This window comes from Petaurus breviceps, unplaced genomic scaffold (genome assembly GCF_028583685.1).
Source record: "Petaurus breviceps papuanus isolate PSGF00001 unplaced genomic scaffold, PetGlider_PUasm1.0 90849, whole genome shotgun sequence".
In the NCBI taxonomy this organism is placed as follows: Eukaryota; Metazoa; Chordata; class Mammalia; order Diprotodontia; family Petauridae; genus Petaurus; species Petaurus breviceps.
In genome coordinates, this window is record NW_027187361.1 from 338,542 (window position 1) to 355,723 (window position 17,182).

Sequence of the window (17,182 nt, forward strand, 5' to 3'; positions counted from 1 at the left end):
TCTCATTGAGGAAATTTCCTCTACCATGATGTTAATTGCTGCTCTGCAATTTATAGTCATAGAGAGTTGCCCAAGACATTGAGAAGTTAAATGATTTGCCCAGGGTCAAACAGTCTGTTCTGTGTCAAAAGTGAGACTTGAACTCATTTTCTTGACTGTCAGCTCTTTTTCTTATATACAACACAGCTTCTCAGGATTAGGTCAAAGTTTGTTTTAAATTAATTCTTTTCCCCAGGAATAGATGAAATATCTGCAGAAGATCCATTTATTATTCACTATGCGTTTTTCTGATCATTTCAATGTGGCTTCTTTCAAAGTATTGTGGCACTATTTCTGTGGCACTAAACTACATTTTTTTTCAAATGCTTTATTAACTTCTGATTTACATCATTTGTTTCCACCAGATTTTGAGTTACAAATTTTCTCCCCATTTTTCCCCTACCCACCACCCCAAAATAGTAGTTCCACAGGATATTCCTTCCTCCAATCTGCTCTCTCCCATATTTTCTCCCATACCCCTTTTGACTTTTCCAGTAGGGCAAGGTGGATCTCTATGCCCCAGTGCCTGTATATCTTATTTCCCAATTACATGTAAAATAGTATTAATAATAGTACATATATATATTTAAACATTTGATTTGAAAACTGAATTCCAGATTCATTCCCTTCCTCCCTTGTCATCCACCCTTACTGGGAAGATAAGCAGTTCAGCATAGGTTGTACATGTGTAGCTAATGCAAAACAATAACATAGTAGATATACTGTAAAAGACTGACTATATTTCCCTCCCTCCTATCCCACCTCCCACTTGTTCTATTCTCTAGTTTGATCCCATCCCTTTTCAAAAGTGGGTGCTTCCAACTTTCCTCCCTCCCCCCAGCCTTCCCTCCCTTCCATTATCCCCCCTCTTATCCCCTTCCCCCTACTCTCCTGTAGGGTGAGATACCCTATTTAGTGTATATTTCATTCCCTCCCCAAGCCAAATTTAATGGGAATGAGGTTGACCCATTCCCTTTTGCCTTCCTATTCTTCCCCTCCATTGTAACCATTTTCCCTTGCCTCTTCTATATGAGAGAGTTTACCCCATTTTGTCTCTCCCCATCTCCTCTCATTATATTCCTCTCTCACCTCTTAATTTCACCTTTTAAGTATCATCCCTTCCTGTTAAATTGGTCCTGTGCCCTCTATCTATGTATACCTGTAAACATATATTCACACATTCACATATGCATTCATATGCCCATATACCCTCATATGTAGACATATATATATGAATATTTCTATTCCCTTCAACTATTTTCATACTGAGAAAAGTTTCATCAGTTACAATTATTGTTTTTCCATGTAGGGATGTTAATAGTTCAACTTTGATAAGTTCCTTATGATTTCTTTTCCCTGTTTACCTTCTCATGCTTCTCTTGCTTCTTGTGTCTGAATGTCAAATTTTCTATTCAACTCTGGTTTTTTCATCAAGAATGCTTGAAAGTCCTCTATTCCACTGAATGACCATATTTTCCCCTGAAACATGATACTCAGTTTTGCTGGGTAAGTGATTCTTGGTTTTAATCCCAGGTCCTTTGACCTCCGGAATATCATATTCCAAGCCCTTCGGTTCTTCAGTGTAGAAGCTGCCAGATCCTGTGTTATCCTGATTGTGTTTCCACAATATTCAAATTGTTTCTTCCTGGCTGCTTGTAATATTCTCTCATTAATCTGGGAATTTTGGAACCTGGCTATAATATTCCTAGGAGTTTTCTTTTTGGGACCTTTTTCAGGAGGTGATAGGTGGATTCTTTCAACCTCTGTTTTGCCCTCTGGTTCTAAAATATCAGGGCAGTTTTCTTTGAGAACTTCCTGGAGGATGATTTCTACGTTCTTTCTTTGATCATGGCTTTCAGGTAGTCCCATGATTTTTAAATTATCTCTCCTGAATCTATTTTCCAGGTCAGTGGTTTTTCCCATGAGATATTTCACATTGCCTTCTATTCTTTCATTTGTTTGGATCTATTTTACAGCATCTTGATTTCTCATAAAGTCATTAGCTCCCATTTGTTCCAATCTAATTCTGAAGTAATAATTCTCCTCATTGATCTTTTGAGATTCTTTTTCCATCTGGAAAATTTGGCTTTTTAAGGCATTCTTCTCCTCATTGCCTTTTTGAGCCTCTTTTGCCATTTCAGTTAGTCTATTTTTTAAGGTGTTATTTTCCTCAGTCAGGCTGTTGACTCTCCTTTAATAATTTTCTTGCATAGTTCTCCTTTCTCTTCCCAATTTTTCCTCCTCTTCTCTTATCTGCTTCTTAAGGTCCTCTATGACTTGTAACCAGCTCATATTTTCCTTTGAAGCTTTTGGTGCAGGAGTTCTGACTTCACTGTCTTCCTCCTGTTCCATGCTTTGCTCCTTTTTGTCCCAAAATAGGAGTCTAATGTTGGAATCTTCTGTCTGCTTTGTTTCCTTTGCCTGGTCATGTCACCCTTCAATCACTTGACCCCTGGGCTTTTTGCCACAGTAGGACTCTGCCACCAGACAGGGGAGCTTTTGTCCCAAACACTGGGGTTTTCTCAGCTTCTGGAGGTATTAGATGGGTGCCCTCCCTGAGGCCTCCACACACTCTGGCAAGCTGGACACACACCCCAGGACCTCCACCCTAGACTGCAATCCAGATCCAAGCAGGTTAAAGCAAGAGTGCTGGGAATGGGGCTGGGCTGGGCTCACAGAGCGCTGCACTGGCATCCGCCATCTTGACTCCTCCCCCCGCATTAACTAAAAAGTATGTCTTTCTCATTTTCCTCCTAGTACTATTCTGCTGTACCATATCATGGCATGGGGCCTAGCAGTCCTTCTTTGCATAGAGGGCATTGCTATGCTTTACTACCCTTCTGTCTTCAGGTAAGATATTAATTTATTGTAACTTAGTGGTGGACCAAGTAGAGGATTTATTTATTCAGGAAATGAGTGAGTGGAAATAGAAATGTAAAATCTGTAAGATATGAAGCAGAACAAGGAAACTAGAGATAAAAATTAGGCAATCAGTTTACACCCTATTTTTACACAAAGATATAGGGTCATTCTAAGACAGGGGCAGGGAATCTGTATCCTCAAGGCCACGTGTGTCCCTCTAGGTCCTCAAGTGAGGCCCTTTGACTGAATCAAAAATTCACAGAACAAATCTCCTTCAGTCAGTCAAAGGGCCTCACCTGAGGACCTAGAGGGCCACATGTGTCCTAGAGGCTGCAGGCTCCCTATCTCTAGTCTAGGACTATCACTACTTAGGAGCAAATATAGCAGCTACTGTTGGGAGCCCCTCTACAGCTCAGGTGGTCATACTTATGATGCACCCATGCTGTCAGGAATCCCCAGTCAGTCAATCAGAAACATTTATTAAGCCCTTATTATGGGCCAGGCACTGTGCTAACCTCTGATAAGACAAAGAAAGGTAAAAATAGTCCTCATCCTCAAGAAGCACATATTCTGCCCTGGAGTCAGGAGGACCTGAGTTCAAATATGACCTCAGACACGTAACACTTGCTAGCTGTGACCTTGGGCAAGTCACTTAACCCCAATTGCCCTGCCTTCCCCCTCCTAAAAAAAAAAGCCAATATTCTAATGGGAGAGAGAACATGTAAATAACCAGGCACAGATGTGTACAGAATTTGTGGAAAGTATGTGGAAAAGGCATTTAGCAACTTGAGTAGCCAGAAATGCCTGTTGTAGAAAATGGTCTTTTAACTGAGTCTTGAAGAAAGTCAGGGAAATGACAAGGTAGTGGGGAGGAACAGAGCATTCCAGGCATTGATGATGGAGACAAAGACATGGAGACAGGACATTGGGTGCCATGTTGGAGGAATTGAAGCTGGATCATAGAGTTCACAGAAGGTGTAAAAGAACATGAAAGGTAGGAAATCACCAGGTAATGAGATTTAAATAAAAAACAGAGGACTTGATAGACTCTTAGGAGGTCCTAGGAGGAGCTTAAGACTTTCCTGTGGTCTCCTTAGGGGCTTGAGGTAGGCGTGACTCCTCAGACTCCTAGGACCAGGTTCAGATACTAATGCTCGGCCCTCCCCCCGCCCCCTTTAAGTAGTCGTGAACTATTATGTGTCCTAAGCTCATTTTAGTCTAAATCCCTAAAATCTCACCAAGATATGAGCATATAAGGCAGAGACATTCTACTCAGCTTTTGCCACCTGGGGAAGGTGGCTTCCTTATTGCATGCTTCATTTTCCTGAACCTGCCTGGCATGTGATTATTGACCTATATACTAGAACTCTAGCTTCTTCTTGGGATGGGGGAAGGGGATAGTGAGAAGTTGTAGTTATATTTTGTCATTGGTCACACATCAACAAACTGAGAGTAATATACACACACACATGTATGTATATATATGTATGTGCATATATATACACATTTATGTATATATACATTTATATTATACTATTTTATATTCTTATATTACATAATATTGTTTTACTATATCTTATATGTATATGCATGTATATACACACATATATGTATATATACATATATAGGTATATCTCTATAGATATATACACATATATCCCTTTATAGATTTCATAGATCCATCATATATACCCATTATATATAATAAATCATATAGGTATTATATATACACATGTATATATCTATATCTATGTGAATATATACATACACATATATGTATATATATAATGTGTGTGTGTATATATCTATACACACACATATCCCTTTCTGTGTATCTCTCTTGGCTTGATTTTGTAGGCCTGAGTTCTTGGGTAGGTCCTCCAAAGTTTTTGTATTCCTGGAGAGAAGAAGGAAGACTCTCCATAGTGATCTGGTGACTAAGTCCAGAAAATTATGGCTAGATAGTCTGGGACCTGTACTCAAAATGGAAATGGTTCCAGAAAGAACTCACTCCCTTTCCTCATTTCTTCTCTCTTGTCTTATGTAATCCCCTTATGTTTTACCTTATTGGACTACCTTACTGATATAATATATGCCTGTGGCTTTGTAGTGATCACCAAATCCTATGTCTTTTATTTTCATGACATGTTTCCTTGGGAATAACTGTTACTTACCACTCATAATGGTCAGAATGATTCTCATTTGAAATATGAGAAGCTTACTTTGTGAATTAAGCTTTTTGTCTATTTTTGTGTTTTCTCTCTTTCCCTTTGGAGGGTCCAGTGGAAAAACCTATCATGTTCCAATGTGTCCCTTCCTTCCTCATTGTTACACTATCAGGATTTTTTATTCCTTTCCAGGGTTATAATATATGGGATCCCTTGTTTAAATGACAACTGAAAACATGCTGCCCTTCTCCCTGATTTATTTAATATTTGTAACCAAAATAAATGAGATATTTCTTTTGGAGTGAGTTAGAAGTAAGTTTGCTATTCTTCTGTCTTCCTTTCTTCAGCTTTCCTAGGCAGCCAGATCAGTAGTCTAATGTAAGCTAACAAAATCAAAACTTCAGGTATCAAAAAACAAATAACTGTTACTTTTTCCCCCTTAGTTGTGAAAGTGGCCTGGAGCATGCAGTCCCCCATTACGTGACTACCTATGTGCCACTCCTGCTAGTTTTGTTGGCCAATCCCATCCTGTTCCAAAAGACAGTCATGGCAGGTAAAGGTGGTGATGCTTCACTGGTAGACGGGTGACAGAGGCCACAAATTTTATGGCTATAATATAGAAAATGCAGTAGATGTGTCTCTTAATCTATTGTTTTATAAAGAACTTAGAATATATGTGGTCTCCTTGGACTTTGCGGGTCACTTTATTTCCCTTTGTCCCCCAAACATGTAAGAATAATGAAACAGGAGAAAATTTTTCCATAAAAAGAAAATATAGGCTAACAAATTAATATGAACTACAAAAGTCTCCAGTCACATAGTAATGCATCATGTGGGACACTTGGAGAAGTTTCCTTAAGTCCAAAATGTTCTAATGATTTATATCAATTCAAGACCATAGTTCTCAAGCTCCCATCAATGTGTTTACATTTACTCGTCATTCAGAGGACACAGTCAAAGGCATTTATTCAATGAACTAGTGCAGTAGGAAAAGTAGCAATGGATTCTTTCTTTCTTCCCTTCCTTCCTCCACCTAGACCTGGGGCATACTATGACAGAAATACAAATCAATGGAAAAAGCAGAAATTCATAGGGTTTACCCATGGGACACATATCTAGGGACACACGTGGCCAGGGTACGTGAGTATATGACTCCAAAGCTGCAGGATTGCTAATGTCTTTTGGTGTCATTAACCTGCTTCCCAGTGTGAGTCACTCTGCTCATCTCTGCTGGGTAATACTCTCCAGGGCCAGTTTATGAGAGTCATCTCTTCAGTGGCCCCTGCCAGATGTCTCAGCTCCAGTCAGCTAGGATGCAGTGATTAGGAAACATGTACCTGGAAGACCATTCACTCTGTAATCATAACCAGACTAACAAAATTGATACAGAGTGATCCCAGGCCAAGATTGTCTTTTCTTCTTAACCCTATGCCTGGGACCCAGATCAAGTCTTTTGTCCCAGAATGAGTTGAGATTAGAAATCCCCAAATTCTCTTTTGGTTTGATATGCAAATTAATTCGAACCAGAACAAAAATTGGGTGAATTAGACAAGGTCACTGTTGTCTACCTTATCTTCCTGCCTTTATTTTTGTATATCTATGTCTAAATTTGGTTCTATAATTTGGTCATGAAAAAAGCTTTCTGCCTGTCTGCTTTTCAGACTGCTAAAACTGGACTTCCACACTATGATGAAGCTAGAGCATTCTCATGCAGGACTTTTATGATATCGAGAGGGAATTGAATGTTTAGGAACCAACAAGCAGCTTTTTATTTGATGGATCCAAAATCTTTCTTCAATAGTAACACCCAACCCTCAAACGGGGCATTACAACTATTCCCTACCTTTCATCATGGAAAAGGAAGTATATTAAAGAAGGAGGTATTTTTAATTATAAGAAGTTGATATTGTGCATACAGTGTGAACTGCCATGCATGGATTTAATCGTGATTCATTCAAGGTTTCCCAGTACAGTGTTGGATCATGGTATATTAAATATAGTTCATTTGTCATATTCCAAATGCCCTACAGGGAAGGTCGCTTTAATATTCTAGTAGTTTCTCAGTCTTCTGCCTTGCCCCCAAGCTACTCTGCATCTGAATAATTTAAAAGCTCTTTGGGTTACATCTAGCTTTGTCTCCTTCACTATCATTGTACCATCTCTGTTAATAATGAACAAGACCATTTAAAGAGTTCCCTTCTATTCTTTTCAGTGGCATCTTTACTCAAAGGAAGACAAGGCATTTACACAGAGAATGAAAGGCGGTTGGGAGCAGTGATTCAAATTCGTTTTTTCAAAATTATGCTGGTGTTCATTATTTGGTAACCTCTCTTTTACATGTTTTCATGGCTGGAGTGGGGAGGGAGGTTTGGAAAGCTATTTGCCATTTTGTTTGATCCAGTTGTAATCTGGACGTTTCAAAGAGAAATCTTTGGAAAGGAAATCTTTGAAACTTGTGTGAGGTGCCCTTTGAGGAAATGGAGTGAGAACAGGAAAGCAAGTTCACAGTACACAAACTCCTGGAAAACTATTCAGTTTTACTCAAGCACATGCAAAGCCCAAGAAACAAGGAATCCCAAGTTTAGTTTCCAAACTTCCCAACCATCTGCATCCGGTATTTCAGCCCTTGACTGGAGTTAGTATCAGGTTATAGCACTTTTAAAAGACTTGAAAGAATCACCAAATGAAATTCTCCTCTCAGCTAGAATATCTGTATCTAAGGACAGAGAAAAGCCATCCAATGATGTAACCTGCCATGGTGGGATGACTCCCGGCTTAGCTGAGGGCAGATGGTAACAGGGTCTTAAGTAGGTGTCCTTTCAAATAGAATTGAAACCAATGTGGAGACAGATTAGTTTCAGAAAGCTCTTCACTGTGGTTAAATGATACTTCCAGATCCAGTACAGGCATCTGTATTATTAATAATTTACCCAACATAACGAGGTTTGTTTAGAACTCTAGCAGAAGCATAAATTTCCTTACTCTTATGATTATTGGCTCACTCTTCCAAAGTCCCCTAAAACCCTCTACTAGCTACATTTCTAATACCAAGTTAATTGATATTATTTTGGTCTTGGCTATATAACCCATAAGTTACCAATAATATGAAAGGAGAAAATACAAAAGATTTGGAAAAACACTTCACAACTCTGTAGAATAAAGTTGCTATTAATTATCCCCATTTTATAGGTGAGGAAATGGAGACTATGAGAAGTTAAGTGACTTGCCCAGGGTCACTGGGCTAGTAAGTGACTGAAGGCAGGATCCAAGTTCAGCCCTCAATCTCCTATGCCCTCTATCTGTCCTAGAAAATCTCCTCCCTGCTTAAAACACTACTCTGATGCCTCCTAGTGAAATGGAGGTAACTCAACGTTCTCTATGGCAGAGAAGTTAACTACCAAGATAGAAAAAAAAATCTCAGTAGTGGAATGTTAACAGTTTGGGCGATAGCATGATAGAGTGGGCTTAGAGTCAGAGATCCTTGGTTCAAATCCCAACTCTGATACTTACTGCCTATTTTAAATAGCTTTGGCCAAGCTACTCCTTGGACCTTAGCTTTTTTATTTGTAAAATTAGAGGGTTGAACTGAATGGTGTCTGAGTTTCCTTGTAACCCTAGATCTTCAATGCTATGTTGTGTACCTGTTTTTCTGAGGACCAGACCAACTAAATTTGGGGAGGTTCCTTATTCCAGGCTCATTAAACTAGCTGAAAAAGTTTTTAAAATTTTTTTTGGAGGGGGGAAGGCAAGGCAATTGGGGTTAAGTGACTTGCCCAAGGTCACACAGCTAGTAAGTGTGTCAAGTGTCTGAGGCCAGATTTGAACTCAGGTCCTCCTGACTCCAGGACTGGTGCTCTATTCACTTCACCACCTAGCTGCCCCTAATAATTTTTTTTTAACCACAGTTACTCAGTGAAGATTATTTGCCAATGTATAGAAGAATTGCTTCTAAGGTATAAAGAACACTGGCTTTGGATTTAGCAGAGGTCTAGGTTCAAAACCTGCCTCTGTCACCTATAGTGCCCAATACATAGTGGATATTTGATAAATACTTATTCCCTTCCCCTTTGTGATGGTGATCAAGTTGTTTAATTTTTCTGCGTCAGTTTATCCATCTATAAAATGGGTACAATAATAACTGTAATCCCTACCTCCTACGGTTATGAGAATCAAGTAATGCAATAGTTAAAAATATATTTTTTTAAAGCAGACCTTAAAATGTTCTGCATTCAGCTCTACCCCTTTTCTCACTTTCTCCTTTCTTCCCATTCCTCTCTATCCCCTCCTCCTCTCTCTTCCTTTCTCCCTTCTTCACCTCCACAGATGAAATCACAGATTCTTGAAGTATAAAAAGCATATTCCAGACAAACTCTAGCTCATCTTGCCTATAGTGTGGTGATTTTACACTGTGAGGAAGCCAAGGATACAAGGATGTTGGGAGAGGGAAGGTCACTAGCTTCTGTCATTTTCTTTGTTTTAATCTGAGTCAAAGAACTTGACATTTTTTGATCTAAGGCCATTTACAACATATTATTTATTTTCACTGCTGGCTACAAGTAACCAGAGTAAACAGACATCTAGTTCCTTGACACTAGTCACCATAAATTTTACTTTAATAACAGGACCTCATCATTAAAAACTCATTTTGTTTCTTGTTCTTTTTACTATGCACCTTTATCCTCCTGACAGCTGGTTGCCGAATATCGTCAATGAAAGTCTTTTGTTCTACCTTGAAACACAGCCAGATATCAATGGAAGCTCCTTGAAAAATGTTAGAAATGCAACCCTGATCACATGGTTTATTATGGTAGGTCAACCAGATTTTCATCTTTCTTATGCTTCTAAAGAACAGAGAGGGCACCATAGCAACAGACGGTAGAATTTAGAGCTTGAAAGAACCCTAGCGGTCATCTTGTTCGATCCCCTTATTTTATGGAGGGGGAAACTGATACTGAGAAATTACTTGTATATTTGTACGTTTGTATCTGGGTGTTGGAGGAACTGGTCCTTTCTTAAATGTTTATGCATCATTTGCATATGGGAGACTCACATTTTTAAAAAATCTAAAACCATCCCAGCCTTATTGATGCAGGGAGGCTCACATTTAGAACTCAAATTGTCCTTGTCCTCTGCTTTGTTCAGTCAACTCCATGTTTAGAACTCTAGAATACCAAAGCTAGAAGAAGCCAGCAAAGAGTAAAGACATAAATTTCTAGTTTCTTTATCCAAATCCATTAGATATTCACAACAGTTTACAATAACAAATGGTCTATTAGAATTTGTTTTTTGCATTCAAATCAGGGCCACTTTGTACAGTAATTTAAAGGTTTGCCTGAGCTGAAGGCATTTCAAATGAGTAAGGAGAGACTTGATTAGTTTCTTTAAGCAACTGCCCATCCTTCATTTGATGGCAATTTCTTTTCCAAATGAATGATTATTCTGTAACCTTGTCCCTTATAAGGAAAGAGAAAAGCAAGCCCATAAATAAGACTTATGTGTCTAAAAGAGATTTAGTAAAAGCTATTCTGTGCAGTTCTGGGAGAAGAGAGAGGGAGGTTACAGGCCTCCACATCTGTCAAGTTTGCATTCAGATTTGGAGAAGAGGGATAAAAACCTTCTACAATGCTTATTATGTCCCAGGCACTATGCTAAGCACCTTGAAAAGTCCTATCTCATTTAATTGGGGCAATAATATTGCAGTTGCACAAATCGGGGTGATTTGGCAGCTCCAGAGCTGGCCTTCCAGCTTTCCTTTTTTATACAGACAGTACTTCCTTTAGGCTGGTTGCCTTCATGTGCTCTCACACTGGTAGGTTGGGTCCTTGTAATGTGAATGGAATATAAGATCTCCCCCATCCATTAATAGGCCCATGTGCCCATGTGTCTCCTTTTCCTTGGGACAAGGGCTGTGTTCCTGGATCTAAAGGTACACAGCTATTTCAGTCACAGGTGTGATATATCCTGAGTCACATGGAGCCCATGGGGGAGGAACTTGCTTAGGGGAAGGCTTGCTTGCAGGAAGGCTTTCACACCTTTTGGTACTAAGCTGATTAAGCACTGAGTCATATTGTGATGCCTTCTGGCTCTGAGTCTATTAGTTGAAAACTATATATCCTAGGAGGTTGATATCTTACTTTGGGGGCTCACTCATGAGAAGGACCTTTTGATTCCCTGCATGGGACTCTGAGCAGCTGTTTGTTAACCGCCCCCCCCAGGTGATGTATGTAGGTGGTTGTATTATTCTGTTTAGACAGAGCCCTGTCTATTGAATTCTTTCTTGGATACTCACTTCTTTCTACTTACTGTAATTAAAGTAATATTGTTGACCCCTTTAAAGTTGTTTTTCTTTTAGATAAACAGATCAAAGTCCCTGTGCTAGGCCATTCTGGGTGTGCTAGGGTGCTTGCTACTACAGTCCTTCAGAGTGTGGAGGTTCACTCTGAACAAAGGTTTAAATAGGATAGATACCCCATAGGTCCTTATTCTTAAAAGTCAGGAGACATCACTGGGGGACTTTCCATTAACAATCGGCCAGTAGGCACAATTAGCTCTTATTAAGACTGCAGAGTAAATACAATAGCTACAAAATATTCCCCACATAAATCTCAGGTGCACAAAGACACAAACTTAGGGTACAGTGACAGTGGGAGGCATATAGGAAATACATGTGGTCAAGGCAAGTCTCAGCTCTAGTAGTTCAAGACACTGAAGTCTTTCTCTCTTCCCTAAAGCTGTCAACTCTCCATTGCCATGGAAAACTCTCTCTTGAATCCATAGGCAAATCTGCATGCCTTAAAGCTACTTAAACTGACTGGCTCTCTGTATCTGTCTGAACTGTGTCTGTCTGCTCCCTTAGCTGTACTTAAGACTCTCTTGAACAGACCCTCCAACTGCTGAATGAGGTGTCTCCCTCTGGGCAAGTAATTCCATTCCTAGACACTGTGGCTAATGTGAGGGGGGAGGGTGGGGAGGAGGAGAGAAAATTCCCTTCTCTTCTCTTCCCTTTCCCCCAAAAGAGGTGAAAAGTTGACTTTTCCCCCTGACTGCTGGCTCCTACCTTCACTGACTCAAACTGTAAAACTCCAACTTCTTCCTAGGGCTTAGCCATTTAAAGCCCCCAGAGGCATAATTAATGCTTTTATTCAGTCTCGCGATCAGGCACCTCACTGGAGGCCTTCAAGCTAGGTGACCACTTTCCAGGAATATCCTAAATGGGATTTACATTCAGTTATAGGGTAGACCAGGTAACGTCTGATGTCAATCCCAACTCCGAGATGCTGTGAATCTGCTTTCTGTTCCTTCTCTTCCTGCTTTTCTCAGCTCTTCTCAGCCTTCTTCAAAGGTTTATCTTCCTCCCATAAAAATGGGCCGCTCAGGTTTTGTGCTGGCCCACTTTCTTGTTCTCCATATATTCTTTCCCGTGTTGCTCTAACCCATTCCCATGGTTTCAGTGATCGTCTTCACGTGGATCTATATATCCCAATGCACATTTCGAACTCAAATTGTCCTCATCCTCTGCTTTGTTCACACGATTTCATGTTTAGAACTTTAGTATATAAAAGCTAGAAGAAGCCAACAAGAGTAAAGACATAAAATACACGAGTTTCTTTACCCAAATCCACTCACCCAAATTGTAGTTTCACCTTTCCAACTCCAGACTGGATTTATGTCTTGTGTTTTCTCCTGTCTGTTAAATAAATTATGTCTTATCTCCTAGTTGGTACCAAATGAGCCAGAAAGAGAGCCAAATGGCCAGGAAAATATAGGCAGATACCTAGAGATCAAAGGGAAGGAGTAACAAGGTAGATAGATATAATTAGATCCAATAATTGTATTTCTCCTTGTGAATCTGTTTCTGCTTGCTTTGTTCTGCTTTGGGATATGGCAGGAATGTGCTGATTAAAGCAGATTACACAATCTTATTGTCAGAAAGGCAGGCAGCCTGGCCTAAATAAATTAAACTTCTCTCAGAAGCTCCAGTGACCGAGCTGTCCACGTAATGAACAGTTACGGAAAACAGACACTTTGATAAAGCACTTAGTTCCAAGAGTTTAACAAGACTGCTCCTGGAAAAGAAGACAGATTACTGAGGATCTTTCTTCAAGCAAATATGGAGGACAAAGAAAGTTTTCAAATGACCTGCAGAGTGTGTTCTACGTTTGTGTCTGTGCTTCTATCAAGTCATGCCTCTCTGTACTCAAAATTAGGTTATATATTAGTGGAAAAGGTTGAAAGAATACATAACAACTGTCCAGGTTAGTGGGACGAATGAAATGTTTGTTGAAAGAATAGAAGAACTACTTTGAAGAAACAAAAAAAGAAAATGGATGTAAAAGGGCAAAAAAGTTTTAAACTGCATCATGAAATTGAATGGTAGAAGAATGAGATAGAAAGATAAAAGGAAAGAAAAAGCATATGACATTATACTCATATAAGAATTTTATTATAGAAAAAAATATGTAATCTATAAATATATAAGAAACCCAAGAGAAAACATAATGAAGAATATTTACATGACCAACGCAACCTTCATCACATTTAATAAACTCCTGTGGTTTCCTATTGCTCAAGTATCAAATATAAAATCCTCTGACTTTTAAATCCCTCAAACCTGGCCTCTTCCTAATTTTACCAGTCTTCTTACTCCCCTCCACATAATCTATGATTCAATGATGCTGGCTTATTCTAATGGTAGTTTCATCCTTCAAAAATTGAAGGAAACAACAAAGAAACTGCTGTTCTGAATCTAATTCTGACCAACAAGGAAGAACTGGTTGCTGATACAGAAATAATGGGAACTTTGGGAGCCAATCCTTGCTGCTTCTCACACAAAACATTCCACTTCCTGACTCCAGACATTTTTACTGGCTGTTTCCCATGGCAGGAATGTTTTCTCCTTACCTACATCTACTGGCTTTCTTCAAGTCTCAGCTAAAATCCCAACTTCTGCAGGAAACCTTTCTCATTGTTCTTCAGTCATTTTCAGTTGTGTCTGACCCCATTTGGGGTTTTCTTGGCAAATATACTGGAAAGGTTTGCCACTTCCTTCTCCAGTTCATTTTACAGATGAGGAAACTGAGGTGGACATGCTTAAGTGACTTGCCCAGGGTCACAGGGCTACTAAGTGTCTGAGGCCAGATTTGAACTCAGGAAGATAAGTCTTCCTGACTCTCAGGTCTGGCACTCTCTCCACGGTACCATCTTGTGATATCACTGGTGCCTTCCTCCTGGAATAGTCTCCAATTAATCCTGGATGTCTTGTTTGTACATCATTGTTTGCATATTGACTTTGCCATTCAAATGTGAGAGCAGGAACTGTTTTCACCTTTGTCCTTATCCCTAACACTTAGCACAATGTCTGGCACATAATAAACACTTAATAAATGTTTATTGACATAATGACTTGAATGGGAATTTACAGAGGATGAAACAGAAGCTTTATTGTTATGGGAGTATGAAAGGCTACCTGGACAAGAGTAAGAATGACATAAGGAGTTTGGGGACTAGAACTGGCATGACAGAGACATAACTGGAGCACGTCAGTTATCTAGATGTGTTCATGTGCTCTGCCAAAAAGCAGAGCGGTCGAGCAATTTGTGACTTATCCTAAAGGTAGTTTCATCCTTCAAAAATTGAAGAAAACAACAAAGAAACTGCTGTTCTGGATCTAATTCTGCCCCACAAGGAAGAACTGGTTGCTGATATAGAAATAATGGAAACTCTGGGAGCCAATCACCACTCCCTTGGAACGGTCAACCCAAGGGTAAGATAAGATTTCAAAAATAAAATTCTGAAGCAACAAGGAAAAATGGTTCTGATAAGGAAGAAAAAGAAGAATTTCATAGAGACAAATTAGGCAGTACAGAGAGTTTATTGACTAACAACACGCACGATGGAAGCAAAAATAGTTAAATAAGGATGAATATTTTTAAAAATCAGCGTGCTGTGATGCTGTGATTGTATCAGGAGCATTAAATTCTAGAATGAGAAAAGGATGACAATGAATACTGGGAACAACAAAAAAAAGATGTCTTGGGACTTTTAAAAGATTTATCAGGAACCTCTGACATATACTGGCTGTGTGACCTTGGGAAAGTCACTTCTTCATGCTTTAGGCAACTCTATTAGATTGTAAGTTATAGAGAAGGTGCTGAAATGAACTATTAGAAGAGAGTTTCCTCACCTGGGCATGCCTTCATCAGTGAAATTAAAGGTCTAATCCCTAAATCCCAATCCTTATTCTTATCTGTAAATTGAGAGTACAAGAAAGATCAAAGAATGCCTTTGGCCACTACTTGGGGGATGTGATAACAGAAGATAGTGAGAAAGCTGAACTTCTCAACCTATTTTCTTTTCTAGTGAGAAATGAGAGAAACGTAGAACAAAAATTATTACCTGGGAGTGGATAACCCTAAATATGTGAGAAGATGATAAGAAAGCATCTTGAGGTCCTCAATGAGTTCTAGTGACTAGATACAGATGAACTATATCCGAACGTACTGAAATAACATAAATAAATTAATAATTGGTCACCCATGTGATCTTAAGCAAGTCATTTAACCTTTTGCACCTCATTGTCCTCACCTGTAAAACAAGGCGATTAGATTTGATTATCTCTGAGGTGACGTTGAAATCTGTGATGTTGTGGTCTTATTCCTGGCAAACTTCTAGAGTCTATATTATCATATATCCAGATAAAACACTTAATGAGTGCTTACAATGTGTTAGGCACTGTGCTAAGCTCTTAGGGATACAAAGACAAATAAGGCAGTCCCCTACTTACATACTAATTGGGAAAGACCACACACAGAAGGGGTTTAAAGGAGGGAGAGAAGGAAGAAGGGTCTGGATCCTTTAGGCAAGGGGAGGCAGTGCTGTAAATGAGGGGAAGGGATCAAATCCAGAGAGAGTTGAGAATTAGGTGAAGTGTTTCTGAGGAGTTTTTCCAAGAAGGTGTGAGTTGGGGAAAAGAAATGCTCATGAGGAAAACAGAGCCCTTGGTGGCATTTTGGCCAATGAGAAGTGGTTGGAATCCTCAGAGGCATTCTTTATTATTAATCCTCTGAAGTCATTATCAGACACTGTGTTGATCAGTTCTGAATTCTTTCTTTTTTTTTTCTTTTTCTTTTTCCCAAATGCTTTATTAACTTCTGGTTTACATTATTCATTTCCACCAGATTTTGAGTTACAGATTTTTTCCCCTTTCCTCCCCTACCCACTGCCCCAAAATAGCGGTCCCACAGGATATCCCCTCCTCTAATCTGCTCTCTCCCATATCTTCTCCCATACCCCATTTGACTTTTCCAGTAGGGCATGGTGGATCTCTATGCCCCAGTGCCTGTATATCTTCTTTCTCAATTACATGTAAGATAGTAATAATAGTATATATATTTTTAAACATTTTATTTTAAAACTCTGATTTCCAGATTCATTCCCTTCCTCCCTTGTCACCCACCCTTACTGGGAAGATAAGCAATTGAGTATAGGTTGTACATGTGTAGCTATGCAAAACATTACCATAGTAGATATATTGTAAAAGACTGAGAATATTTCCCTCCCTCCTATCCCACCTCCCACTTGTTCTATTCTCTACTTTGATCCTGTCCCTTCTCAAAAGTGGGTGCTTCCAACTTCCTTCCCCCCCAGCCTTCCCTCTTTTCCATTATTCCCCCTCTCATCCCCTTCCCCCCTACTCTCCTGTATGGTGAGATACCCTTTTTAGTGTGTATGCATTCAATGAGAATAAGGTTTTGCCTTTTTGTTTTCCTGTTCTTCCTCTCCATTGTAACCATTTTCCCTTGCCTCTTTTATTTGAGATAGTTTACCCCATTCTGTCTCTCCCCATCTCCTCTCATTATATTCCTCTCTCACCTCTTAATTTCACCTTTTAAGTACCATCCCTCTCTATTAAATTGGTCCTGTGCCCTCTATGTTTACCTGTAAACATATATACACATATTCACATATGTATTCATATGCCCATATACTCTCCTCTATAGACACACACACACACACACACATATATATATATATATATATATATTTCTATTCTCTTCAACTATTTTCATACTAAGAAAAGTTTCATCAGTTACAATTATAATTTTTCCATGTAG

General features: G+C 39.3%; 1 protein-coding gene across 2 annotated transcripts in view; it reads left to right on the top strand.

The window, feature by feature from the left end:
• The window catches only part of GPR143 (G protein-coupled receptor 143), a 94,921-nt gene that overhangs the window by 16,594 nt on the left and 61,145 nt on the right, over positions 1-17,182 (top strand). For both annotated transcript variants that reach the window (XM_069072811.1, XM_069072810.1), the window contains exons 4-7: positions 2,797-2,889; positions 5,513-5,622; positions 7,282-7,390; positions 9,759-9,876. In XM_069072811.1, the coding sequence (XP_068928912.1) occupies positions 2,797-2,889; positions 5,513-5,622; positions 7,282-7,390; positions 9,759-9,876 (430 nt within the window). The remainder of the gene's footprint in view (positions 1-2,796; positions 2,890-5,512; positions 5,623-7,281; positions 7,391-9,758; positions 9,877-17,182) is intronic.